Raw genomic sequence first — 27,776 nt, forward strand, 5'->3', positions numbered from 1 at the left:
CATGACGTACATACTTCAGAAGATGGTAGCAGTTAGACATTCGAGTGGTTAATGATGACGGACAACCAGCATCGCAGATGTCAGAACTGACAGACTGATACAGACGATACCCATGAAGACTGCAGTTCAAGATTGAAGATTTAGGCCGTTTTCATGTAGCTTAGAGTAGAGTAGTGTAGAAGTAACATAAGGCAACATGTACCAATACCGTTTTTTTTTTTTTTTTTTTCCATGTGCCAGGGACGGCACATTGTGGGAGGGGGCTGTGAAACGGTATTGGTAAATCAAGCCAAAACATAATATTATTTTTAGGTAATTCCCATTTCATTTTCCTATCCAAATCGCGTAGTACCCTTTAAATTTCAATCCTGCATTATGTCCTTATGAGCGCGCCGTACGTGGCCAATCAATTATCTCCGTCAGCCAATTAGCGCGCCGTACGTCCAATTAATTATCTCTGTGTCCAATCGGAGCGCGCGTTGGCTGGGGCCTGCCAGGCTACCCTCGTGGTATCTTTCTTTTGCTCTGCGGATTCATATTGATAGGTGAGGGAGGGTGCTAGCCGAGTTATTACAGAAGCATTGTAGGAGTAGGGTGCCAGAGTATTGTGTGACTGAAATCTGTATGTTGTAGTCTGGAGTTATGCAAATAAAATATTGTTGAGGATAAGTAAGAGAACAATCTACGTGAAGAGTTATTTAGATGCACTCCTGTTTATAAAAATATCGAAGGTGGGGTTCTGCCCCCACAACTTGCCCACGCCTCAGTACAAAATTTTTCGTGTTCCCATTTTGGGAACTGGTGTCAACCCGGCCACCTGACTTTCATAACCAAATTACAGTCCTGCCAGGTTTCTTTTCAAAAACACATTGAGGCATTCGTGCTCTCGTCCCGGCATTCGGCCGTCCCGCCACAAATATATCATTAGATTAATAGAAAATATCAAATTTTAATAATTTGTCATAAAATTTGTATTATATCATGAATTTCAAAAATGAAAATTATTTGATATCAGAAAGACATTCTTCGTATTCAGAATGCAATTCGATATGTCTGATGTGCTCTCATGTCCCACAAAAAATACTGTCGAAATGCTCAAAACGCTCATTCCTGATCCCTAAAGGCATTTGAAATTTTTGTGTCAACTATATTATACATAACACAACAAATCAAGATTCTCAAATTCATTTTGTTTTCATTCATGCAATCTTTCTGTGCATATTACATCATTTTATTCAAAAAGTCACACAAAGCATATTACCAAAAAGTTCAGCTTATAATTGGCAAAAATTATATGGCTTTTGTTACTGCACATGTCAATAAAGTCACAACTTACCCTCGCTCACATAAATTCACATAAGCATGCAACAGTGCCACATTACGCAAAGCGCATTTAGCGTGGGTGCTGCACCTTAGAAGTGTGTGCACACCATTCTAAAGTCTATATCAATCTCATGATCTGCAATGGTATGAGCATGGACTAAATACAGACTATTCACCAACTGGTAAAGACCCAGAATCACCCCTTTTATTAAGGGCCAATTGATGACAAAAAAAAGAAGTGCGACAGACGAAACTGTTATGCATATACCGCATATTTTGATTTGATATGTATTAATAATTTTTGTTGCACTTTTATATGTACCGGGTAATTTTAAATTTCTGTTGTGCAATTGTTATATGATGCATGGCCCGTGTAAGAACAGCATTTTTGCTGATTGGGTTACCCTGGGTAAATATGATGTAATAAACGAGAATAAAATAAAAATATTTATACGGTCTTTCGCATAAACGCAAAGACAGGCAATGCTCAATTGTGTGAAGTAACGGCATGCAACGCTGGCATGATTTGTCAGACACAAACGATCAGCCCTCATGAATATGCAAGAATTCACTCACAGCATACAAAGCACATGTCTTTTGGTGAATAGTCTGTATATGAGTCTTTGCCATTTCTTAGCCAAACAAAGTATAAATAGGGGGTAAGACAAGTTTGAGGAGGTGAAAGTGACAGTCCATATACCAGCTCACATCAGGCAAAACTCAAAACCGGTGTTATACTGTAAACAAGTAGAGCTTTGGAGCAATATTTAAGGAACGATGATATCTTGTCCAATGGATCTTATCTCATAACACCAAATGTATAAAGATATTACTCGTTCAATTTCTTATATTGTGACAAACATGTACTTTTTTGCTCAATATTTTGCACATACAATAGTGTTTTTGGAGTACAGTTCTTATAATATCTCTATGGTTACGTCATTACTAACCTGTAATGGATGAAACTGTAGAAATCAATACCCCCCTGTGGAAAACGTGACATTTATCGTCTACACAGGGAGTGTGAATTTCAAATGAGGTACCTGAATGACTGACTCCCAGGGACTGACTCCATTTGAAATTCACACTCCCTAGCTGCGTGGGATATTAAGGTCACATCTTCCATAGGAGGTGTATGGATTTCAACTGGCTTTGCCCATTACTAACCTGTAAGGGATTCAATATGCATACAATATGACTTATAAATAAATAAAATGTTGTCTTTTGGGTATATATAAAACAATCTATATAATATCTTTATAAATGTACAAACTTAACATATTTGATTTATGAAATTAGATAATTGAAGATAAAATTAAAGAGTTGTACATCGGGTGACAACATATATCTACTGATACCCTCTGATATTTTTATACAACTTCTACTCTTCATGATGGAATCTGACATCACTACGAGCAAGTTATACAAAGGCGCAACACCACCCTAGTCATTCCTCCCGCGAGGCAACAATAAGACCCTGTTCTAAGCGCCTGACTGACTGACTGACCCACCTGTAACATTGTTATTGGAGCAAGTAAACCGATTTTGCCTAAAAAATGCAACTGAAGCATTTTTAAGGTCATTTACATCCCCCTCCCCCAAAAGACCGACTCTACATGATATTTTTCGTTACCTTAAAAGTAAAATCTGTTCTGGTCAGACTGGTTCCAAAAATGGCTTGATTCAACACAACTTTTCATTTTGTTTCCGTCCCATTTCTCCCAGAAAATACTTCTTCAAATTCTTCCCCTTTCTCAAGGAGGTTGTAACTGTTTTGTTATTATCATGCAGTTACAACCTTCTTACATTCAGCTATTACACTCCTTATAATGCTCTAATTCATTGCATACAACAAGACTTTTACTTTGACACTCAGCTGGTTGAGCCCCTAGCTTCTGGTTACTTCTTACAATTGCCTAACACTTATGGAGTTCAACTTAGGCAATTAAAGCATTACATTAAATAAAATTCATAATGATCTAACAAACAAATGAGTTGCAGGACAAGATAGGATACCGTCGCTGAGAGCGTGGTATTGATCATCTTTATCTGGTAGAAGACTGTTCCCTTGCTGCCTGAACTATGATAAAGTGCCGTCGCTAAGAGAGTGGTATTGATCATCTTCATCTGGTAGAAGACTGTCCCTTTGCTGCCAGAGCTGTGATAAAATGCTGCGCTAACCAGCCCCGCCCCTAGAGTGTGGCATCTTCATCTTGTGGAAGACTGTCCCTTTGCTGCCAGAGCTGTGATAAAGTGCTGCGCTAATCAGCCCCGCCCTAGAGTGTGGCATCCTCATCTTGTGGAAGACTGTCCCTTTGCTGCCAGAGCTGTGATAAATGCTGCGCTAAACATCCCCGCCTCTAGTATGTGGCATCCTCATCTTGTGGAAGGCTGTCCCCTTGGGGCCTGTGCTGCTATAAAATGCTGCACTGATCATCCTTCCCCAGTGGGAACCTGTTCCTTTGGCGTCGGGCTTCGATGGAATGTCCTTGGGAGTTTAATAATTGGTATTCCAGTTCTCTCCAGTTGACAGTTCCATTCCCTTCGGTTCTGTCAGCGTTTCCCGTACTTATCATCATGTGTAAAGCAAGGGGTAGTGGTGCCCTGTTAATGTGAATCACAAGGAGGAGTAGTATGCACGAGGAAGTTCAGAGCAATGGTTCTGGTGGTATACGTGTGGCTGCTAGTGTGAGGATACTTGTCAGAGGAATAGACGAGTGAAGACATTTATAGGTGGTGGGACCACCAGACTCTGTCTCAATTGAATAAGATTACTGGGTAGAGCCACGGTTACCACCAGACCGTCTCTTCTTACCAGTGCATTCCATGTAGGAATGAGTGACCGACCAAACCCTATACCATGACGTACATACTTCAGAAGATGGTAGCAGTTAGACATTCGAGTGGTTAATGATGACGGACAACCAGCATCGCAGATGTCAGAACTGACAGACTGATACAGACGATACCCATGAAGACTGCAGTTCAAGATTGAAGATTTAGGCCGTTTTCATGTAGCTTAGAGTAGAGTAGTGTAGAAGTAACATAAGGCAACATGTACCAATACCGTTTTTATTTTTTTTACGTCCATGTGCCAGGGACGGCACATTGTGGGAGGGGGGCTGTGAAACGGTATTGGTAAATCAAGCCAAAACATAATATTATTTTTAGGTAATTCCCATTTCATTTTCCTATCCAAATCGCGTAGTACCCTTTAAATTTCAATCCTGCATTATGTCCTTATGAGCGCCAGACGTGGCCAATCAATTATCTCCGTCAGCCAATTAAGCGCTACCGTCGTCCAATTAATTATCTCTGTGTCCAATCGAGCGCCATGCGTTGGCTGGGGCCTGCCAGGCTACCCTCGTGGTATCTTTCTTTTGCTCTGGCGGATTCATATTGATAGGTGAGGGAGGGTGCTAGCCGAGTTATTACAGAAGCATTGTAGGAGTAGGGTGCCAGAGTATTGTGTGACTGAATCTGTATGTTGTAGTCTGGAGTTATGCAAATAAAATATTGTTGAGGATAAGTAAGAGAACAATCTCGTGAAGAGTTATTTAGATGCACTCCTGTTTATAAAAATATCGAAGGTGGGGTTCTGCCCCACAACTTGCCCACGCCTCAGTACAAAATTTTTCGTGTTCCCATGTTGGGAACTGGTGTCACCCCGGCCACCTGACTTTCATACCCAAATTACAGTCCTGCCAGGTTTCTTTTCAAAAACACATTGAGGCATTCGTGCTCTCGTCCCGCATTCGGCCGTCCGCCACAAATATATCATTAGATTAATAGAAAATATCAAATTTTAATAATTTGTCATAAAATTTGTATTATATCATGAATTTCAAAAATGAAAATTATTTGATATCAGAAAGACATTCTTCAGATTCAGAATGCAATTCGATATGTCTGATGTGCTCTCATGTCCCACAAAAAATACTGTCGAAAATGCTCAAAACGCTCATTCCTGATCCCTAAAGGCATTTGAAATTTTTGTGTCAACTATATTATACATAACACAACAAATCAAGATTCTCAAATTCATTTTGTTTTCATTCATGCAATCTTTCTGTGCATATTACATCATTTTATTCAAAAAGTCACACAAAGCATATTACCAAAAAAGTTCAGCTTATAATTGGCAAAAATTATATGGCTTTTGTTACTGCACATGTCAATAAAGTCACAACTTACCCTCGCTCACATAAATTCACATAAGCATGCAACAGTGCCACATTACGCAAAGCGTATTTAGCGTGGGTGCTGCACCTTAGAAGTGTGTGCACACCATTCTAAAGTCTATATCAATCTCATGATCTGCAATGGTATGAGCATGGACTAAATACAGACTATTCACCAACTGGTAAAGACCCAGAATCACCCCTTTTATTAAGGGCCAATTGATGACAAAAAAAAAGAAGTGCGACAGACTAAACTGTTATGCATATACCGCATATTTTGATTTGATATGTATTAATAATTTTTGTTGCACTTTTATATGTACCGGGTAATTTTAAATTTCTGTTGTGCAATTGTTATATGATGCATGGCCCGTGTAAGAACAGCATTTTTGCTGATTGGGTTACCCTGGGTAAATATGATGTAATAAACGAGAATAAAATAAAAATATTTATACGGTCTTTCGCATAAACGCAAAGACAGGCAATGCTCAATTGTGTGAAGTAACGGCATGCAACGCTGGCATGATTTGTCAGACACAAACGATCAGCCCTCATGAATATGCAAGAATTCACTCACAGCATACAAAGCACATGTCTTTTGGTGAATAGTCTGTATATGAGTCTTTGCCATTTCTTAGCCAAACAAAGTATAAATAGGGGGTAAGACAAGTTTGAGGAGGTGAAAGTGACAGTCCATATACCAGCTCACATCAGGCAAAACTCAAAACCGGTGTTATACTGTAAACAAGTAGAGCTTTGGAGCAATATTTAAGGAACGATGATATCTTGTCCAATGGATCTTATCTCATAACACCAAATGTATAAAGATATTACTCGTTCAATTTCTTATATTGTGACAAACATGTACTTTTTTGCTCAATATTTTGCACATACAATAGTGTTTTTGGAGTACAGTTCTTATAATATCTCTATGGTTACGTCATTACTAACCTGTAATGGATGAAACTGTAGAAATCAATACCCCCCTGTGGAAAACGTGACATTTATCGTCTACACAGGGAGTGTGAATTTCAAATGAGGTACCTGAATGACTGACTCCCAGGGACTGACTCCATTTGAAATTCACACTCCCTAGCTGTGTGGGATATTAAGGTCACATCTTCCATAGGAGGTGTATGGATTTCAACTGGCTTTGCCCATTACTAACCTGTAAGGGATTCAATATGCATACAATATGACTTATAAATAAATAAAATGTTGTCTTTTGGGTATATATAAAACAATCTATATAATATCTTTATAAATGTACAAACTTAACATATTTGATTTATGAAATTAGATAATTGAAGATAAAATTAAAGAGTTGTACATCGGGTGACAACATATATCTACTGATACCCTCTGATATTTTTATACAACTTCTACTCTTCATGATGGATTCTGACATCACTACGAGCAAGTTATACAAAGGCGCAACACCACCCTAGTCATTCCTCCCGCGAGGCAACAATAAGACCCTGTTCTAAGCGCCTGACTGACTGACCCACCTGTAACATTGTTATTGGAGCAAGTAAACCGATTTTGCCTAAAAATGCAACTGAAGCATTTTTAAGGTCATTTACATCCCCCTCCCCCAAAAGACCGACTCTACATGATATTTTTCGTTACCTTAAAAGTAAAATCTGTTCTGGTCAGACAGGATCCAAAAATGGCTTGATTCAACACAACTTTTCATTTTGTTTCTGTCCCATTTTTCCCAAAAAATACTTCTTCAAATGCTGTGTTCCCCCTTCCCAACTTGACGCTTTAATATCAAAAGGTTGTAACTGTTTTGTTATCATGTGCTTACCACCTTCTTACATTCAAATGATAACTCATTCTTATAATTCATTCATTACAAAACTTTTAGTTTGACACCAAGATGGTTGAGCTCCTTCTGGTTTCATCTTATGATTGCCTAAAAAGGAGTTCAACTTAGGCAATTAAAGCATTACATTAAATAAAATTCATAATGATCTAACAAACAAATGAGTTGCAGATTTGCACCAATGAATAATCTTTACAATTTGATTACTTCACAGTGAACACTTATATTATTTGCTTGCATCAAGTAGCATAGCAATGGACAGTGTGGAACAGGAATTGGGGATATCAGTAGGCCTGAAAAAAACCCGGAAAATCTGGAAAAGGCATCTTAAATTTGGGCTAAAAAGCCCAAAACAGACTGAAAATAAAGGAGAGTGCGGAAATGTGAACATTAAAAATCTGGAATTACAGATTAATCCTGAAAAACTTACAAAATTGTCTACAAGTGAACCTTTTCCCCATTTTGTTCAAATTTTAAATAAGATGGAGGGGATTTCCCCATACCCCCATTGGTGGTACTACTGGTTATGGAGACACATGTTCAAATCACCTGAGCTAACAAAGGTTTGAAGAAATTATGTTGCCACCAAAGTGTTTTTATTTTGCGGAAAGAGAGATTTATATAGTACAAACAGGCTCAACTAGATACAATTCATTATCATAGACAAATGAAAAGAGTTTCAAGGCCTGTGGAGAAGAATTTTTGCTTGTTAGCTTTTGATACCTATAGGTCATTCCAGTTGATATCTATGGAAGACATGACTTTAATCTCCCACACAGTGAGTGTGAATTTCAAATGGGATTATCTGAATGGGTGACTCCATTTGAAATGTACACCCCCTGTGTGGGTGATTAAAGTCATGTCTTCTATAAGGGGCATATGGATTTCAATTGGAATTGTAACTAAGTTTATTATGGAGGGAGGGGAAGCATCAATCATTTCCCCTGCACAGTCCATTTCAAGAACCTAATTATGTCACTTTTTGCACCAGAACAGTTTGGTGTCAAGGTATTCTTTTATGCATTATCAAACTGAAAATGTGACCAGATCTTGTTCATTCTGGCTAAAATGAAACCGTGATACAAGCAAAAAGGGAGGAGAAAAACATTGAAAAACATAAGAAAATGGACATTTAAAAGGTTTATAACTTTGCAACCAAGTATTCAAGAGACCCGGAGATTCAACATCAGTAATTGTAGGTACTGAGCAAGTTAGTAATGGAAGTAACTCAATTTTCAAAATTCTGACTTCAGCCTGAGTGGATCAGATTTGGTCACAAATGATGGCATCACAGGAAGTGGTTTGTTGCATTATTATAACAAACAAATATACAATTTCACTCTAACCCTCCCTTAATTTTGGAATCATTGCACTTATAGGATCTATATTTTTATATTAAAAAACAATGCAAGATGCCAAAAAGCCTGGATAAAGCAGAATCCAGCATTGATGGACATCGGCCTTTAGTATTACTGTCTATAATTTGGGCAGCAGTTAATAGGTGTACATAATTATCTCACCACATTTGTTAACATAATTGTGTTCAGCTTTGTGCAAGATTACACACATTTGCAGCTATTATATCATATCAGTTGCTTGTGCATTGAGCTCATGCCATCAGTTGAATATCTGCCTATTTCAGACTGATCAAACTGTGGTGAATGGGCTAAACAAAGTATCATTACATATAAATAAGAGGCAATTTCTTGACTTTAAGTAAGACAAGAGCTCTACGGATAGATCAATTTGTTTGGCACCTTTTTATACCTTACTTGTCACTATGTGACTTAATTCCTTCAATTTCTATCCATTTCCATTAACTTTTCCTTACCACACATCAATATTAAACCCAGCACAAAGCCTCTTGAAGCATTAATTATGCTGCAATGAGTCTGTTTTAAAAGGTTAGATTGGTGAATTGCTCTATTTGGAAGTTTTGAAATCTACAGGTTACATAAATTTCCATACCTTGCTTTAAATTAATCAATTTGTATTGAATGTGTTGTTTCAAAATGATCAGAAGCAAATTTTGCCATCTGTAGAACATTTGGATTTTCTTAACAAGCTTTAAATCATCAAGAAATTGCCTCAAATAATTATTCAAGTGTAAATACTTTTTGTGTGCAGTGTATGTCACCCAAGGACACATGAGCTAACTGTCACATTGAGCTACTTGCTGTAGAAGTGATGATGTAACAGGATTTACTACCATAGTAATAGGTTAAAACAATTTTTGAATATATCTCACTGCAGTACATTCATGCAGTACCTCTGCATTGAACCATAGATGTCAAAGAACAGGTATAAAGACCTGGATCATAATTCTATAGAATATTCATACCATCACTCGCACCTTAAGATTAGTATCCTTGAAAAGAGCGGTCTTGTATTCAATCTTGCAGACATACCCACATGATGAGTGCAACCTGCTTGTAATGCAGGGTGATATTTTCAAAAAGTGTTTTAACCTATTGACAAATGGAGTTAATCCTGTTACATCATCACTTCTACAGCGAATTCCATACACCCCTATGGAAGACATGACCTTAATCTTCCACACAGGGAGTATGAATTTCAAATGGGATTACCTAAATGGGTGATTACATTTGAAATCTACACCCCCTATGTGGGAGATTAAGGTTATGTCTTCCATATGGGGTGTACGGATTTTAACTGGGACAGCCCTAGAACACAGTACTTCATCCACAATTTTTGACTCATAATAGCTGCCATTTCATGTCATGTCACTGGTGTGTTTTTTTAGAACACACTTGTATCCACTGTGAAACATAAAAGCTGGAACCTCATATCACTATGGAATTTGCTCAGTAAGTTTTGCAAGAGTCTGAAAAGAAAAAAACAATAAATAAACTCTCTTAGTAAAGACCACATAGAAACCACACAGGAATGTATTAATTGCCAGTACTACTGTCTTTTTTTTCAATAATCTATACCCATAAAATATGTCTCCACTATAAATTAACAGTTATAATAGGAGCCATTGCAGTTGTGATATTAATATTGAATGAAAATGGATGAATAAGGTATCATAAATTGACCTTCTTTCTATGTTAAAATATTAAGAAAACAATTGTTAGTTCTGAAGCTATAGGCGTATTTATAACAGCTGCGTAACTTTTTGTGCAGTCATTAATAGAAAACAATGACTGATAAAAATATTTGAATGCCTTACCCTTTGTCACTTGTTGATAATGTTGGAACAAGCTGAACGGCTTCTTGGAATGATGTGCTAAATAAAATATAAATCACAAAGGAAACAAAAATTAGAACACACTGACTGATGAGATTTCCCACAAATTATTCTCCAGAATGTTGTGATTTCCCATCCAATAGAATGATGAGATTTTCAGAGAATGATGAAATTCAACATATCAGGCAGGTATTGCCCCCCCCCCCCCCCACCTCCCCACCCCACCCACACCACTACATGACTTCACCCTAACACTATGCTGTTTTCTCACACGACTCAAATTAAAGTTAAGCTGATAACACATGTAAGCCTTATCATAAAAGATGCTATACTTACCATGCTGAGAAACTTGAGAAATTGGGCTATTCCATTTAAAATCCACACTACCCCTGTAAAAGATTTTGGAAATATGTTCCACTGGGGGAGTATGAATATCAAATGGAATTAGCACATTAAACAGCTCCATTTGATTTTCATATACCCTCTGAGAAAGATCCAACCTGAATCTTCTATAGAAGGGATGGTGAGTTTCAAATGCAGCTGCTTAATGTGTTTATTTTATTTGAAATTGATACTCCCCCTGTGGAACATATTTCCAAAATCTTTTACAGGGGGAGTGTGGATTTCAACTGGAATAGCCCAATTTGTTTTCCACTCACTTGTTAATTTTATAAATTTTGATTATTGAAGTAAAAATGTTGACATTAAAAATACAATCATGTATTATCAACCACTATTAAAGTTAAGTATGTACAACCAGAGAAGATGACAACCATTAAAAATATAAATTGGACATTTGACATTATCAACACAAGAGCAAAATTAGTTCACTTCAAGAGTTGAAATTGTATGCTCTTCTGAAAATATGTTATTTATTGGACACTTTTTATTTTCCTACATTTGTTGATAATGGATTAGTTATCCAATGCACAATACGATGACTGCCACGGACTGGAATGGCTAACTAATCATGTGACACGGTACATAACCCATAACCTATGATGGAGTTACACTATGGTCCCAACAACTTTGACAACATAATAACAAAACGGTTCAATAAACAACAATTTGAAATGAGCTTCCAAGAGATATAGTATTATATTTTCCTGCAGATGTGAAACTCAACTTAAGTGGCACAAATAACTTTTAATTATATGATTCTAACTGTGTGTACATGTACAGAAAAACTTTGTAAGAAAACCAGGAAGTTTAATGAAAGCTGGAATCTCTTGATTAAAAACTTAGATTAAGTTAATTTCAACATGATTAGGTTTCTCTGCAAAGATGTAGTGTACTAAGAACTTGAGCAGACTATCAGTTTCATGTAACAACTACGAAAGTAAATCATTCATAACTTGCTACTACTGTAATTCAATGTCAGGCAAAATAGGTGAATGTTTTTCCAACTAGTGGGCCATTCCATTTAAAATCCACACATGCACCCCTGTGGAAGATTTTAGAAATATCTTCCACAAGGGAGTATGAATTTCAAATAAAATTAACACATTAGCCGCTCCATTTGAAACTCATCCACCATTTGTGGGAGATTCAGGTTGAATCTTTCACAGAGGGTGTATGAAATTCAAATGGATTTGTCTAACTGTGCTCATTCCATTTGAAATTCATACTCCCCCTGTGGCAGACATTTCTGAAATCTTCCACAGGAGTAGTGTGGATTTTAAATGGAATAGCCCGTTTCATCAAGCAGTGAAGTGTGTATCATTTACAATAGCAATTAAAATGTTTTTTATATTAAACTTGAAGATTGAATCAAATCAATGTTAAAACCATCAATCAGAAAAATAAACACAACATTCAAAATGCATGCAAGACTATATATTAGAACACTTTACTACTTAAAGCCATATTATAACATTTGCTGAGGAGAACGCCCTCAAATTTTTTTTAAATTCTGGTTTTTACACGATTGTAATATACTTGAGTCAATCAAGATACTCTGCAAAAATCAAGACTTTAGGTGCTGTAGTTTTGTCAAAATCTGAGATTTTGAATAAAACGATGGAACCGGCGTTTTATTATTACGATGGAAATATTAGTCGAACACGTATGCACAGTACATACACAGCGTGCAGGATACACATACACACACACACCGAGGATCGTACCGTATTACAACCGTGGGAGTAGCATGCATGGACGCTAGTAGTAAATTCCAATTTTCTATGCTTTACCTCACTTGTTCGGCTCAAAATTAAAGGGGACATATCTGACAGTAAAAGCTAACATTTTATGGAAAATAAATACTAATCTATTTTTACAGTAATGTTATAATATGGCTTTAACTGATTTAAGTGCAATTGAAGTTTCAAATGTTCCAAACTTGCTGCATATGATATAATATGAAGACCTCTAAGTACTTCTTTTAATTAAAGAATACAATAACAACCCTTATTGCATATTCTTTTAGATATATAGCCTATATATAATGTACTTTTCTCTATATGTAAATCATTGGATCATACCATTGTGATAGGAATCATGGAGGCTTAAATGTTATACAATATAGAGAGGATATATGCGCATAGAATATACTAATTATCAATACTTGTTCTAATGTAAAAACCACATGGCACCTAAACTGGCAGCCTATTTCTAAGGCATATAATTATGTTGAGTGTGCCTCCTACATTGCCTCTATGATAGTGCATAAATTCCTTAAGTTTAGTATAAGCAAGCTACTTGATTTATAGAGAACGTAGAGAATATTTATAAATTTTGGTATGCATGTCACCAATATACTGCATCATATAATTATAAATGCATATCATTTGTTGGGTGTGAAATTGTTCAAAATAATACACACAAACTGAGATGTTGATGCGTCTAATGTACGAGCCTCGCAGGAGGACTACATTGGACGCATCAACATCGCAGTAAAACAAGTGCATTATTTTGTACAACTTGATTTCTTGAGCAACAAGTGATATGCATTTATTAACCTATTTCATACCCAAGAAAAACCATCCATGATTTTTGCTATTGTTACAACAAAATTGTCACTAAAAATGTTGAAAATACAAGCAAATATAATTCACGGCTGAAAACAAGCACTGACATAGTTTCCTGAAACTGCTTTAACATTTCCTGGAAATGTGTATTTCCCTATACTTTATACATGGAAGATCCAAGCAAAATTTCCTGAAATCATGAAATTTCCTTTTGCATTTTTCTAACATTTACTCTCACTATCTAAGAGTGTATGAAATTGTTTTCAAAGCATGTTTGTATGAATCTGTGCAATACTGTAGTATTTTGCAAATGGATCAAATTTTACATCTTGAAAGCAAGTCAATGCACATTTCTTACACCCAAATACCAATTCATTTCAGCTTTTGAAAACAAGTGCAAGAAACACCCCCTATGAATGTCAAATTGTTTGTATTTCCCATTGTGTAATAAACTTGTAGGCCTATTCAATACTTCAGATGCAAAATGCTTTATACCATATTTCCTCGAATAGTCGCCCCCCTCAAATAAATGCCCCCCACCATTTTTTTTTTCAACCAAGATTTTCAAAATGCTGATATTTCCATGCTATCTTGCTATATGGTCAATACTGTCGATAATCGGTGAAAATCTGGTCCAAATCACCTGAAGTGAACCAGAAGTCAGTGTTTCTAGTTCGTCATTTCAGTGTGAGTTTTAAGCCTACCTAATGATTTTAAGGGGAATTATCGTTCTAAAAATGACCTCTAATAAACATTCCCCATTTGGAAAATGCAACACCCACGGGGTATTCGAGGAAATACGGTAAGTATGTTGCCTTGTGCACTTTTTCCATCAATATTATTTTGTATTTTAAAACCAACATGTTTTATTCACTTGCATGTATCTGATAAGGTATGAGTATCAATTTTTAGCAATATTGTGATAAATCTTCAAAATGAGGTATGCTCAAAGGGTGTTGATCAGCAACATATGTTTATGTGGCAAAGCTTTTTGAAATGGGGAAAAAGCGGTATGAAGTCAAGAAATTATTTTCGGAAAGTTTATATCACCACACTCATGCTTAGAGGTGAACTAACCAGGGTGGCGTGGAAAGTTCCCTCTCCCCTATCCCTAGCTTGGAATACTGGAACAAACTGACCAGACTATAAAGTGCCCTTCCTTTTAGCCTGTTTCATCGCAAAATGAACCTATTTTGGTCCAATTTATAATGAAAATTGAAAATTTGTGTGCGTGTCATACTTTTGTTCTGGTTAAGTCATGTGTAATTGGGATGACTTGGGAACTTTTCCCCTTTGACATTTTTCCTAGTTAGTCATTAATGATCAGGCTGAATATTGAATGCCAAAGTTAGTAATCAATTACAGCTCTCCTGAAGTTTAAATTTATGGTACCGGTAATCATGTGTGCATTTTTGTGGCTAGGAGAGCATATGCAAAATTTGGAATAAAAAAAAAACAAAACAAAAAAAAATGCAGCGATTTATAGTGCGCTACGCACAGGCAAAACGCCTAAACGTTGATCCACAAGCCTTTACAGTTTGAGATAATTGTGCGATAGATGATCATTATCAACAACACAATTTGAGATTTGATGACTTGATGGGATGACTTCGTATTGGTATGGATGTTTAAATTGCTTAATGCCTCGTCATTACCAATACACACATAATAATGAAATGGTGCATGGTAATGGCAGTTGATACGTTAAGTTGAATTTTTCTGCCAAAATTACAAACTTAAGTAGGAGGTGTTCATACTCAGGAAAGAGCTAAACTTTAGTTGCGTTCAATTAAGTATGCCTGAACCAAGAGCTACAATGAGCTCCTCGAACCAAAGATGGCTCCTGGTCCTATAGTTTGTAGTGTAAAATATTGGACACACCAGGAGCCAAAACAGGGGACCATGGAGTCAAAAAAGCCTGAGAGCCTGCATAATATAATCCTTGGTGTTTAGAATATCCAGGTATCAAAACTGGTATTTACAAGGAAAGATTCTTTGTAAGAAAAAGTGTTTAAAAGTATGATATGTTGATCAAGTAACATGCTAGTCACTCAATAGGTACAAGTTGCATACACACAAAAAGTAGTCTATTAGTAATAGTATCTAGCTTCTTGATCTCTAAAAGCCTGCTTCATATATTTAAAAAAATCCCAGTTGCATGCAAGCACAGAGATTGCCATAAGATTTCATTCATCACTGAGGATGAGAATTAAGCATACAACTAGTATCCAGAAAGGGCTGACAATATCTTTACCTATATACTTTTGTACAGGAATCATCTGAGGCAAATTTCATAAAATCTGGAAATTACCTGAAGACTGACATCTGTGTTTGTTAGATTGCTATAGGTCATGTAATGTGCAGGGAAGGTTAGCTTGCAAGGGAAACCTCAAACCTAAATTAACATGTATTCTATTTGTTAGAATACATGTCAATTTCTAACTACTAAAACACACTTGTAAATGTTGAATCGGGGAATGCAATTTATGAATGCTCACATTTATTTCCTTCAACTTTGGTAAAATCAATTTATATGTTATCAAAATCAATTGATTTTTTCAAGATTTGCTGGTACAAAATGCATGGGCAAAGAACCTTGGAATACATTTGTATTCAGCAAGCACATGTCATATGTTTTTTTGTGAAAATGTAGGGACTTTTAACGGCAGAAACTTGTATGTAATATCATCTCAGAGTTAATGTATACACAACTTGAATGTCATACAATAACATTGTATCGGTCAGAAAAGATGAAAAAAGTCAAACTCTGAACTTGCTGATGAGAATACACAAGTAGTGGAAATGTAAAACAAGCAAAAAATCATGTTGAAAAAGATGTTGAAATAAACGGTCTTACTCGGCCTGGTGATATGCTGTGTCGATAGCTAACAGTTGTTGCACTGTGTAATGCTTCCTCCAAGAGCTGTCCATATAAACACCATTATAGCTTAAGGTTAAATAACAATTTATGTACTACTACTCCCAAAACATTGAAGTAGTTTTGTAGTTAGGCTTAGTAGAGATAGAACATGTTTCTTTCTCAGACCACATTTTTTACGCCTTTTTAAATATTTAACATTGCATTCTATTTACAATTAAGTATTTAAAATACCATTTTAGGGGTAAAAGAACTTGCTAAACACCTAGTTGATTTGTATCACAGTCTAGATGAGAAACATAGCTTTATATTTACTTGGCCTTTTCTGCAGTTAAATGCCAATCATTGTTATAGTCGTAATTAAGCCAGTCGTAAGCCATTGTTATAGATGCAGACCCTGTAAATCAAGCATTATAGTTGACCACACAAGCTTTGACTAATCCAGTTCTGCTTTGGGACCACCATTTACAGTTCTACCCAATCTCTGGCTCTACCCAAGTCCCTAAGTTGAACTCAAAATTCAAAACATTTTTAGCCCCCAAACCTGCACGCAGTATGTACAGCCATTTTAGTGCACTGGGCCTTTTTTACAGCATTTTTTTTCTTCACATTTTGCAGTACCCAATTGTCTCAAAAACTTAACTTCAAAACAGACTTGGTATTGGTACCAAAGCATGTATAGTACACTTTCCAGAAACTAAACCACAAAAACAGTACGCTCATAGCATGTGCAATCAATCAAGTTAAGTGTACCCTTATCATTAAAACAACCCTTTCTGTCCCATGCTCACCTTGATCCTGCATTCCTATACGGATTCAAAGCCTCCTCAATGGCAGCCAACTCTAACCTAGCCTGTAGTGCTCCGCTGGCGCTGAAACTTGTGACGCAACTCATAAGACGCGCCATCTCATCGGCTATTGCCTCCAACACTTGCGCCATCACCCGTGGCATGAAGGCTGGAGCAATGGCATGAACCTCTGCATGGATGGCGATGGCAATCATGATGGCTTCCTTGACATATGCCCTCACACCTGTTAGGAGACGCAGAAACGATACTTTGAACAAAGGATGTTGATACTCATACTATGTAGAAACTCCACAAAGTCAACAGTTCAAATAATTTCTTAAGACTCAAGTGTATTGGTGTGTGACAATACAAGTTTGAACCCTGGGGCTGGCCAGTACAATCAATGGGCTATTCCATTTACAACCTAAACTACCCATGTGGAAGATTTTGGAAATATATTCCACAGAAGGAGTACGAGTTTCAAATGGAATAGACAGTTGGGTAACTTCCATTAACTTAACCGAATGTGTTATTCCATTTAAAATCCACACTACCCCTGTGGAAGATTTAGCTAAAGTCTTCCACAGATGGAGTATGAGTTTCAAATAGAATAGACAGTTGGGTAACTTCCAATTGAAATACTCACTCCAATTGTGGAAGATATAGGTAAAGCCATAATACAGGGGGAGTATGGGTTTCAAAATGATTCTGAATAATTACATTTGAAAAACATACTCCCCCTCCACAGGGGTAGTATGGAATTTGAATGGAATAGCTATGGAATAGCTCATTTGAGTTTGTTCTCATGAAATAATTGAGCTTGTTTAAAATTCCCATAGAGAAGGATCTAACTGGTTATTGTCTCAGATTTCCTGTACGAAAACTCAAGAGCTGATCATGGTTGTGATGGTAAATCTTGAGGTAGGTCAATTAGGGTACTTTGCCTGCATAGAATTGTGTCCCTGTATGCTGCCAAATGTGTTACAAGGTGTTTTCTTGGCCATTATGGACAGTGGTTGGTGACTTTCTATAATAAACACAATATCTTTTAATTATGCTATATGAAATAAAGCAATTATGTGCCAAAAATACAGTACTAACTATATAAACTGAGCTCAAAAAGAAACTTATAATTTTTCACAAGGTCATATCTTGAAATCCTGTCCATCAAATTGAACCAAAATTACACACAGATTTACTTCAATACTCTACTCTTAACACATGTCAGTAACCAAGCAGTTATCCAACTGATACAACAGCAAAATGCACTGACATGGGACAGCTTCCTGGACCACATTCACAGCCCAACCCTGTTTCATGAAAAAAGTGTATGAAAAGCAGAAAGCAGCACCGTTTTATCATCTGTGCAAGGATCTTGTGTACATTCTCACAGATTTTTTGTGCTGGGTGCCAAATGTTGGGCTGTGAAAGTGAAGGAAGTCCAGGAAGCTGTCCCATGACAGTGCATTTTGCTGTTGTGTCAGTTGGACAACTGCTTGGTTATTGACATGTGTTTTGTGTAGAGTATTAAGGTAATCTTGTGTGTAAGTTTGGTTCATTTTGATTGACAGTATTTTAAGATATGACCTTGTGATTCACAAGTTGTAAAAAATATATGTTTCTTTTTGAGCTCAGTTTACTATAGTGTGTCTTATTGAGAGTAGCGCTATGTTGGATTTCGCAGTTACAGATTTCAATAGCGCATGCTAACCTAATCTAGCAGGTCATATACATACGTGTAGAAGGGCGATTTGCTGATGAAGCAACCACATAAATGCACTGATTCAAATCTGTCACTACTAAATCCAACATGGCGTTACTCTCAACTTGATACACTATAAATCACATTCTAGACTATCCAAAGCAGCTTATTTGCCATCGTGTGTTACTTAGGAACACAAGGCTATTACTTATTACCACCTGCTGCTTCCTTGGTATATACATTTAAGATAAAAAGGGTGATAACAGTGTTTTTAGGGAGGAATAATCTGTCCAAAGTTAAATGGGCTAGCCAAGGGTACATTAATCATCCATAGAGGATACTACAGAGTACCTGTATGAACCAATCACACATATATTTGAACAATGTACCCTCAGGACAATAGATAAATGGGCTAGCCAAGGGTACATTAATCATCCGTAGAGGATACTACAGAGTACCTGTATGAACCAATCACACATATATTTGAACAATGTACCCTCAGGACAATAGATAAATGGCCTAGCCAAGGGTACATTAATCATCCGTAGAGGATACTACAGAGTACCTGTATGAACCAATCACACATATATTTGAACAATGTACCCTCAGGACAATAGATAAATGGGCTAGCCAAGGGTACATTAATCATCCGTAGAGGATACTACAGAGTACCTGTATGAACCAATCACACCCCAGGAATCACACATGTATTTGAACAATGTACCCTCATCAGGACAATAGAATGATATTTAAAACATACCACTAGGTTTAGGGCAATCACTCCAATCAAAATGTCCTTCATACATCCCTGGTTCCAAAGCACCTACTAATGGGTCGGTTTTCTGCTCACAGTATGCCTCAAAGATTTTCTCATCCAACTCTGCGTAAGCATCGAGAACGTTCTGAAACCAGGAAACAAATTGGTGTAAATAGGTACCCTGCAAACATATTGATGTAAGTCAAGAATAAGGACTATGTAACATATCGCTCATTCTACAAAATCGGGTGCCAATCCACTGTAAAAATTGAAAAAATAAAAGTTGTTCAAAAGACCTGCTTTTTGTGTTTTTTAAGAGTAAATGTATCACTACTTTCAGATGAAAAAGATTGCCAACACCACTTGCATATTTTTCTTTCAGGAAGTCATGATGTTTTTTAATACTAAAACTCAATGTAATGTGAGCTACGTTACCGGCTACAAAATGGGCTGGTTTTACTTAATCCAAGGTCATAAAAAGCAAACGAAAGATCACTTGAGTGAAATGTAAAACCGATTTCACCATTTCAAGTTTTAAAGATGCGTAAATGAGTGCGTAATGTAGCTCAAAGTAACGTAGTTCACGTTTTTTAAATGTTTTTGATGTGATTTGCGAACGTTAGAACGTTATGTCAGTTAATTCTAATATAAATGGGGTTCGATCACTGGTACCTATCACATATTATTAGGAAGTACATGTTATACAAGTGCATACTATGGAATCCTGGTAACGTAGCTCATCAGTCTTAACATGGTCGGTCAAAATTGCAATGTTTACAACATTTCTATGCCAAAAATGCTACAGCATCACCAGTTTTACTGTGATTTTTAAAAACCTATGAGTGTTTCCTTTCAAAAACCGCAAACTACATTGATACATCTGTTTTACTTCTTTCCAATAACCTGCGTTAAAAAGAGGTAACATAGCTCACAGCGCTTTGGTGGAAAGTGCATTTTATTTTAGAATTACACAAAGACATTTTAATCACTAAAAAATAATGTTGATAAACAATATGATGGCACGTTATCTAATTAAAAAACAACAAATATGTAAAGAAATCGCATTTATTCAAAGAAAATATTAAGGGTCAGATTTGACACTTGAGCAGTGGAAATTGAGCATTTTTAGCGATTTTTGAGCCTTTGCAAACCAATCAGGCTGAAGAAAGCATTTAAAGTATGGACAACTATATACGTCCGTATAGATCTCGTTGAGTTCTACCAGAAAAACAACATATTTGATGCCCTAAATGCTCGACAAAGTGTTTGTGGACCAAAGAATGGGGAAAAGGCTATTGGCACCCGATTTTGTAGAATGAGCGATATGTTGCTTTTTACTGTTTTAATACATTTACTTGCAGTGTAATTTGGCATCGTAGTTGGTAGTAGGGGAGAAACATGTTTTAGTTTCAGTATTGAAATATATTTCAAATACATGTCATATACTATTAAAAGTAATTGCAATATGTGTACATCCATATCAAAACGATGCACTTGTCGGCTGCTACATGTGTCTCATTTCACAAAATAGCTAGCAACAAATACCAGACTCATCCCAAGTGGAGGTCACTTCAAATCATCCCAAGTCACAAGGTTTATGAATACAGAGATACATCCCTTAAATATGTGGCTATGTGGCCTGCATGTGAGATGAGTCTGGTATTTATTCCCAACTATTATGTGAAATGAGACACATGTAGCAGCCGACAAGTGCATCGTTTTGATATGGATGTACACATATATTCTTAAACATTTCGCACTTTCAATATTGAAATACCTAATCTCCAAGCTACTCACATATTTATATCACCACTATTGAACTGATTTCATCATAATGTGTCCAGCAATAGCATAGCCAGTGGGTGGCAAGGGGAGCAGAGTACCCCCCTGACAAAAATGAAAGAAAAATGTGCCCCTCTGACAAAAATGAAAGAAAAAATCTGGAGGGCAAAGGAAAAGAAAAGGGGCAAGGAGCCCCTTTTCCACCAAAATTCACCCCAATCGTGGGCCAAAATAGTGTAAAAACAAAACCAGTATATATTGTATTATGCAATTCCCTTTTTATTTTCGTCTGTGCCCCGAAATTTTATTCTGCCTCTGCTGACCAAGAAAGCTGCCTACGCCCCTGGTGTCCAGAGTTGTTTACGAAATCAACTTGCTTTACACACACCCCAGCTCATTTACACATTTTTGTCTTGAATACTTACATTTTCCACTTCCAGCATTTTAGGATATCCATGACTCTTGAACTGTTCTATCAGATTGGGTGTAATATGCTCTGATACATGGCTACAATTACTTAACACAATCACAAGGCATTGCTCCTGTAAATACAAATCAGATTGGGTGTAATATGCTCTGATACATGGCTACAATTACTTAACACAATCACAAGGCATTGCTCCTGTAAATATAAATCAGATTGGGTGTAATATGCTCCGATACATGGCTACAATTACTTAACACAATCACAAGGCATTGCTCCTGTAAATACAAATGTTCAGTAACAGAATTGATGATCAGAAATAAATCTAACAAAAAAAATGTGACACCATATGTTCCAGCCAGGTCAATGGAGGTTATTTTGAAAATTGAATAATTAATTCTAATCATGCTAATATCCTTACATCACTAGCATACTTGGTTGCAAAATTATGAGCTTTTATGATACATGTATATGTGACACGATCTGGTCCATGGGGGCCAAAGGGGGCATTTTTGAAAATTGAGTTACTGTAATTATTACATTATACATACAATGGGCTATCATTTACTGATACACCAAAGGTCTAGCATACTTGGTTCTAAAGTTATGAAGTTTTTTGATGTCTATTTTCTTGCATTTTCTTGTTTTTTACTCCATATTTTTACCTTTATCTCAGTTTCAAATTTCCCGCCTTTGACCCCCATGGACCAGATCGTGTCACATATATTTAATGTGATATTATTGTCCAGGCCAAACAAAGTTTGGAAAGGGGATTATAAAATGCGCTATGATATTGGTGTGTGTATGATGTCTGTCTGTGTGTGTGATGTAGGTGCACAAAATGTTTAACCTTTTGCAAAAAATTGTTAAGCCTTGGCTTCTTTTGTTGATTTCTCACACATGCTTTGATGGACACAATAAACCTTGGGTACATTGACATGTGTGATGCAACAGGTGTGAGGTCAAACATAATCTTAAGGGCTGGGGTATGAACGTTTGGACAGTATTTCTTTTGGGACATTAGAGCACATCAGACACATCGAATTGCATTCTGAATACGAAGAATGTCATTCTGATATCAAATAATTTTGATTTTTTGTAATTCGCAATTTAATACACATTTTATGGCAAATCATTAAAAATTGATATTTTTGATATTTAACAGTACTTGAAGTAAACTTTATAAATCTGATGATTTATACTTAAAGTGTATGTAGGTGAGATAAAAAGCCGACGATCAATTCAAAATTTTGACCTTTCGTATTGAAGATATGGATTTTTTTCCCAAAACACCAAACAAAAATAAGGTCTTTTGGGAAAAAATCCATATCTTCAATATGAAAGGTCAAAATTTTCAATTGACCGTCGGCTTTTTCCTCCTGCTACATACACTTTAAGAATATATCATTAGATTTATATAATTTACTTGGAGGACTGTTATATATCAAAAATGTGAAAAATATCAAATTTTATAATTTGTCATAAAATTTGTATTATATTGTGATTTTGAAAAATGAAAATTATTTGATATCAGAAAGACATGCTTCGTATTCAGAATGCAATTCGATAGGTCTGAGGTGCTCTCATGTTCCACAAAAAATACTGTCGAAACGCAATAAACGCTCATTTTGGATCCCTTAAAGTTACCTGAGATCATTTTGCAAATATGTTAATATTTTCTGAACCACAAAAGCCCACTTTACTTAGCTCCTAGTTTTTCAGAACTAAACCAATTAAACTATTTTAAAAATTAACATTTTACCATGGATGGTAGATTGTCGTCCCCTTTCTGAAAAATGGATTCTTGTGTTCTCTGTACAGCGTCTGTTAAACTGAAAAATAATCAAGTACAATAAAAAATTATATATACTATACACATATATGTGATTTAATCAAGTACAATATAAGTCTGTCAGTGTTAATGACCATCCACAGCATCAGGGTCTCAGCTAGGATTTTACAAGTCCCCATCATTTTCACCAAAATTGCCTTTCCAAAATTAAAATTGACCCTGAAAACATAAACCAGACCTCTACCCTTCTGGGGGTTCAGTCAGTTCAAATGGCTTTTAGAATTTAGCATATATAAAAAAATTAAAAAAAGGAAGGTTTTATTTCAAACTCTAAAGGTGACCCGCAGGTCAAATTGCTAGAATTGTACATTAAACACACCTAAACAGACAAAAGGCAATTTGCAGGCAGCAGCTTAATCAGCGCCAATATTGCAACATTGAAACAAACAACTATACAAACATCCAACACAACCCAACCACATCCCCCAGTAGGCAATGAGGATAAAGTGCCTTGCCCAAGGACACAACACGTTGGCACGAAAGGGCTCGAACTCACAACCTATGTATTATGAGTCGGGCGCAAAAATATGTCACAAGCATTAATTTTGAATGTCCCAGGAGCATTACTAGCATACTAGCGTTAAGCACTGCGCCCAACAGTGTGCATGCCCGGTGTTGTCACTTCCTATTCAAAGGCGTAACGCATGATCGTTCCCAAAGTCAAAAATACCCCCCTATTTTGCGCGGTTTCAAGAACATTTTCAGCATTTGTTACCCCTATTTTACACAAAAACAGGTACAAATTAGCCTTAAAAATTACCCCTATTTTTTGCATTTCAAGTACACTTTTACAAAAACACCCCTTTTTTAACATTTCTAGAACACATACCAAGAACACAGCGGCCAAACTGGGAAGTGAGTTCCTGAATATTACTTGGAATGCACAAAAGTTTCACAAAAGTGACATCCGGGAGTAAATTGAGCAACAAATGGTATCATGATTTCAACATCAGGATTCACAAAATATACCATACCCTATTTTTTAATTTCGAGTACACCGTCATCAAAAACAACTCTATTTTTTAAATATCGCGAACATTTTATGTTCGTGAACATAGTTTAAACATAACCCCTTTTTTCTCGAAATTGGGAACGATCATGCGTACACATAGTCAATGTTAAGTGATAATACCTGGTGTGCACGCCATTCTATATCAATACACTGTGTTATGAGTCTTATTTTTTCCACCTTATATAAACCGAACAAACTTTACCCTGGAGGCTACAAAAGTTACAACACAAAGTGATTGCAAGTGCACATACTGTATATCCTCGAATAGTCGCTCCCCTTCAAATAAACGCTCCCATGAAAATAACCCTTAAACTAACGCCCCTCTGAACAAAGGGCCCAATTTTACATGGTTTGGCTACAATACTATGATACTACCGAAATTTCCATGCTATATTGTGTAGTAAGCTTATTACCAAGGTGCAAAAAAATCGCAAATAGCGTCGGTAGTTGGCAAAAGTCTGATTGTAAACCCAGAAGTGCACCGGAAGTCATCGTTCCTAAGTTTATAGTTCATCATGAGTTTTAAGCTTACCTAATGATTTTAACAGAAATTATCGTTCTAAAAATGACCTCTAATAAATGCCCCCCCCCCTTTTGGAAAATGCAACGCCCCCCAGGGGCCACTATTCAAGGATATACGGTATATACACAAAAATGCTGCCTGGGCTGCGTACACACTCATGGCTTGCTATTCCCAGTCTTGCCCTCCCCACCCAACCTGCTTCTTTGTCTTAATGGGCTATTCCATTTAAAATCCACACTCCACCTGTGGAAGATTTTGGAAATATCTTCCACAGAGGGAATATAATTTCAAATGGAATGAACCCATTAGCAGCTCCATTTAGAAACTCACCCTCCCTCTGTGGAAGATTCAGGTTGAATCTTTTTCAGAGGGTGTATGAAATTCAAATGGAGCTGCCAAATGGGCTAATAGCCCATTTTCATCACTTACTGTAATCTTTGAGTTGTATCTGCTTCTGTCTTGGGTTGGAATGCAAGCTGATCTAAACACTGGGCAAATGCCTTGAAACAATAACATACAAAACAGCAGAAATTATAATTATGTCATTGGTTATCATTGATTCAAACATTAATATACAGGCACATATATTATCATACCACTTTGAGTGAAACAATACAGTTGATGTGCTATCATACTCTATGATGAGGACAATCATGGATGAGGCTATCAATTACATCGCACAACTTTAATTACTAATTAGAGAATAAAGGTATTGTTTTTGCCCCTGTCATGCATCTATCGTCTCATATAACACGGGCGACTTCATTATTTTAAGTAAAACAATGAGGCAAAGCTGAGTTATTTTACGCCAAAAATAATGATGTCCCTTGTTATACATTTTACAAGGAATTTATACCTAGGGCTTATAGAATCGACCAGTCCCATTGTTGCTATGCACCTCCAATTGGTTCAAACAGCGTGTACAAGTATTGCGTTGACATGCATACGCAAAAGTGTGTTATATTGTGTCATATCACATGGCTAAAAACCAATAAGGTTGAAGGAACTTTCATAAGTGTTTAACAGGGTTCCCACACCTCGAAGCCTTTAAAATTCAAGGACTTTCAAGGTTCAAAAGCATGATTTTCAAGGACTTACCACAACACCAAAATCATGATGCGGCTCTCCATGCGGCATGTATTAACGAAAGTGACAGCTCCTCTCCACTCCCCAAATTTTCTCAAAATTATACTGAAGGTAAAATTCCAATTTTCAAGGACTTTCAAGGACCTTGTGCAAATTTCCAGGACATTCAAGGCCTTGAAAAGGTGTTTTCAAATTCAAGGACTTTCAAGGACTCTCATGGACCGTGGGAACCCTGGTTTAAGAATGTATAATAACTTGCTTACCTTTAACATATCTGATGCTAATTCGACTGACCGTTTGGTTACATCAAAGTCTGCAAAAATCTGTCAAGTATGAAAATAGCAAAAAAGTTTGTATTAGTAGCTACAAGTTTGTCTATGAGACATTACATATCACCAATAATATGTGACCAGCTCCAACAAAACCCAGAACAAGTCGCCAGGCATGTTTTAAAGGCCTTTAAAGATGACATTCCCATTTAAAAAAAATCAAATTTTGGAATTCTTAAGTTCATGGTATTTGACCTTGGGACTGAGTGGACTTTCAAATTTTTGAAAGTACTTATTAAAAAGAGGTTTATTTAATCAATAATTGACAGTTGAACTGTGATAATCCCTATTCAATCCTGTGTAAAGCTGGAAAATAATTAGCTCATTACTTTAAAAAAAATTTATCCATACTATGTATATAATTTTGAAGCTTATTGTCCCATGCTTACATTCTTATTCAAATCATGAAATATCAAAAATGCGACTTGTTCCTGGTTTTGTCAGAACGGGTCACATATATGGAATTGTACTACAGATTTCAGCCACAAACAACATACATAAATTCTCTTTCAAATTAAAAATATTTCAGTAACTTAATCAAAAATGTTGCAAGACATGGCAGTAAATACACAACATGTCTCAGATAACTAAAATCTCATTTTTTTAATAACATTAAATCAAAGGATTATCAGTGATCATCATGAAAGCATGCAAATATTTTCAATGTAATGGGCAAGTCTATGAAATTCTCAGTTTATATTTTGTCATATATGAAAATATATTTTGTCATATTGAAGAAAACAGAAGTCTTGAAAACTGTAAAGTTCCATTCAATTACATGTTGCTATAAGTATCAGGCATGAGACTATACATACATTCATGAAAAGGTCTAGAAATTGTCAAAAAAGCTGGAAAGTGTGTAAAATTGTTCAAAAACACCTGAAAATAAATACAATTGCGGAAATTTTGACATCACAAAAGTCTGGTTCCAGTGTTTCCACTTGAAAATCTCATGCCTGAAGTATCCGTACGGACAGGGATGGCTATTGACAAGAATGTCACATTTTATCGGCTGCTTTTGGTCTTATCACTTGCAGAATAGGTTAGCATGTTTATCCTTCTAAGAAAATTTTGCGAGGTAAGTTTTTAGTAACAAGAGAACACGAACTCATAAACTCCTGATACTCAGTT

The 27,776-nt window shown here is 36.3% G+C and overlaps 1 protein-coding gene across 1 annotated transcript in view; it reads right to left on the reverse strand.

Annotated features, from left to right (window-relative positions):
- Nucleotides 1-5,367: 5,367 nt before the first annotated feature.
- Nucleotides 5,368-27,776, reverse strand: part of LOC140136477 (exocyst complex component 2-like) — a 67,347-nt gene continuing 44,938 nt past the window's right edge. Inside the window, 9 exon segments of the mRNA XM_072158199.1 lie at nt 5,368-10,177; nt 10,526-10,582; nt 16,370-16,435; nt 17,182-17,422; nt 19,641-19,782; nt 21,845-21,961; nt 23,606-23,675; nt 25,660-25,730; nt 26,580-26,639. Coding sequence (XP_072014300.1) covers nt 10,093-10,177; nt 10,526-10,582; nt 16,370-16,435; nt 17,182-17,422; nt 19,641-19,782; nt 21,845-21,961; nt 23,606-23,675; nt 25,660-25,730; nt 26,580-26,639 — 909 coding nt within the window. The 3' untranslated portion in view covers nt 5,368-10,092.

This window comes from Amphiura filiformis, chromosome 16, assembly GCF_039555335.1.
Source record: "Amphiura filiformis chromosome 16, Afil_fr2py, whole genome shotgun sequence".
Lineage (NCBI taxonomy): Eukaryota > Metazoa > Echinodermata > Ophiuroidea > Amphilepidida > Amphiuridae > Amphiura > Amphiura filiformis.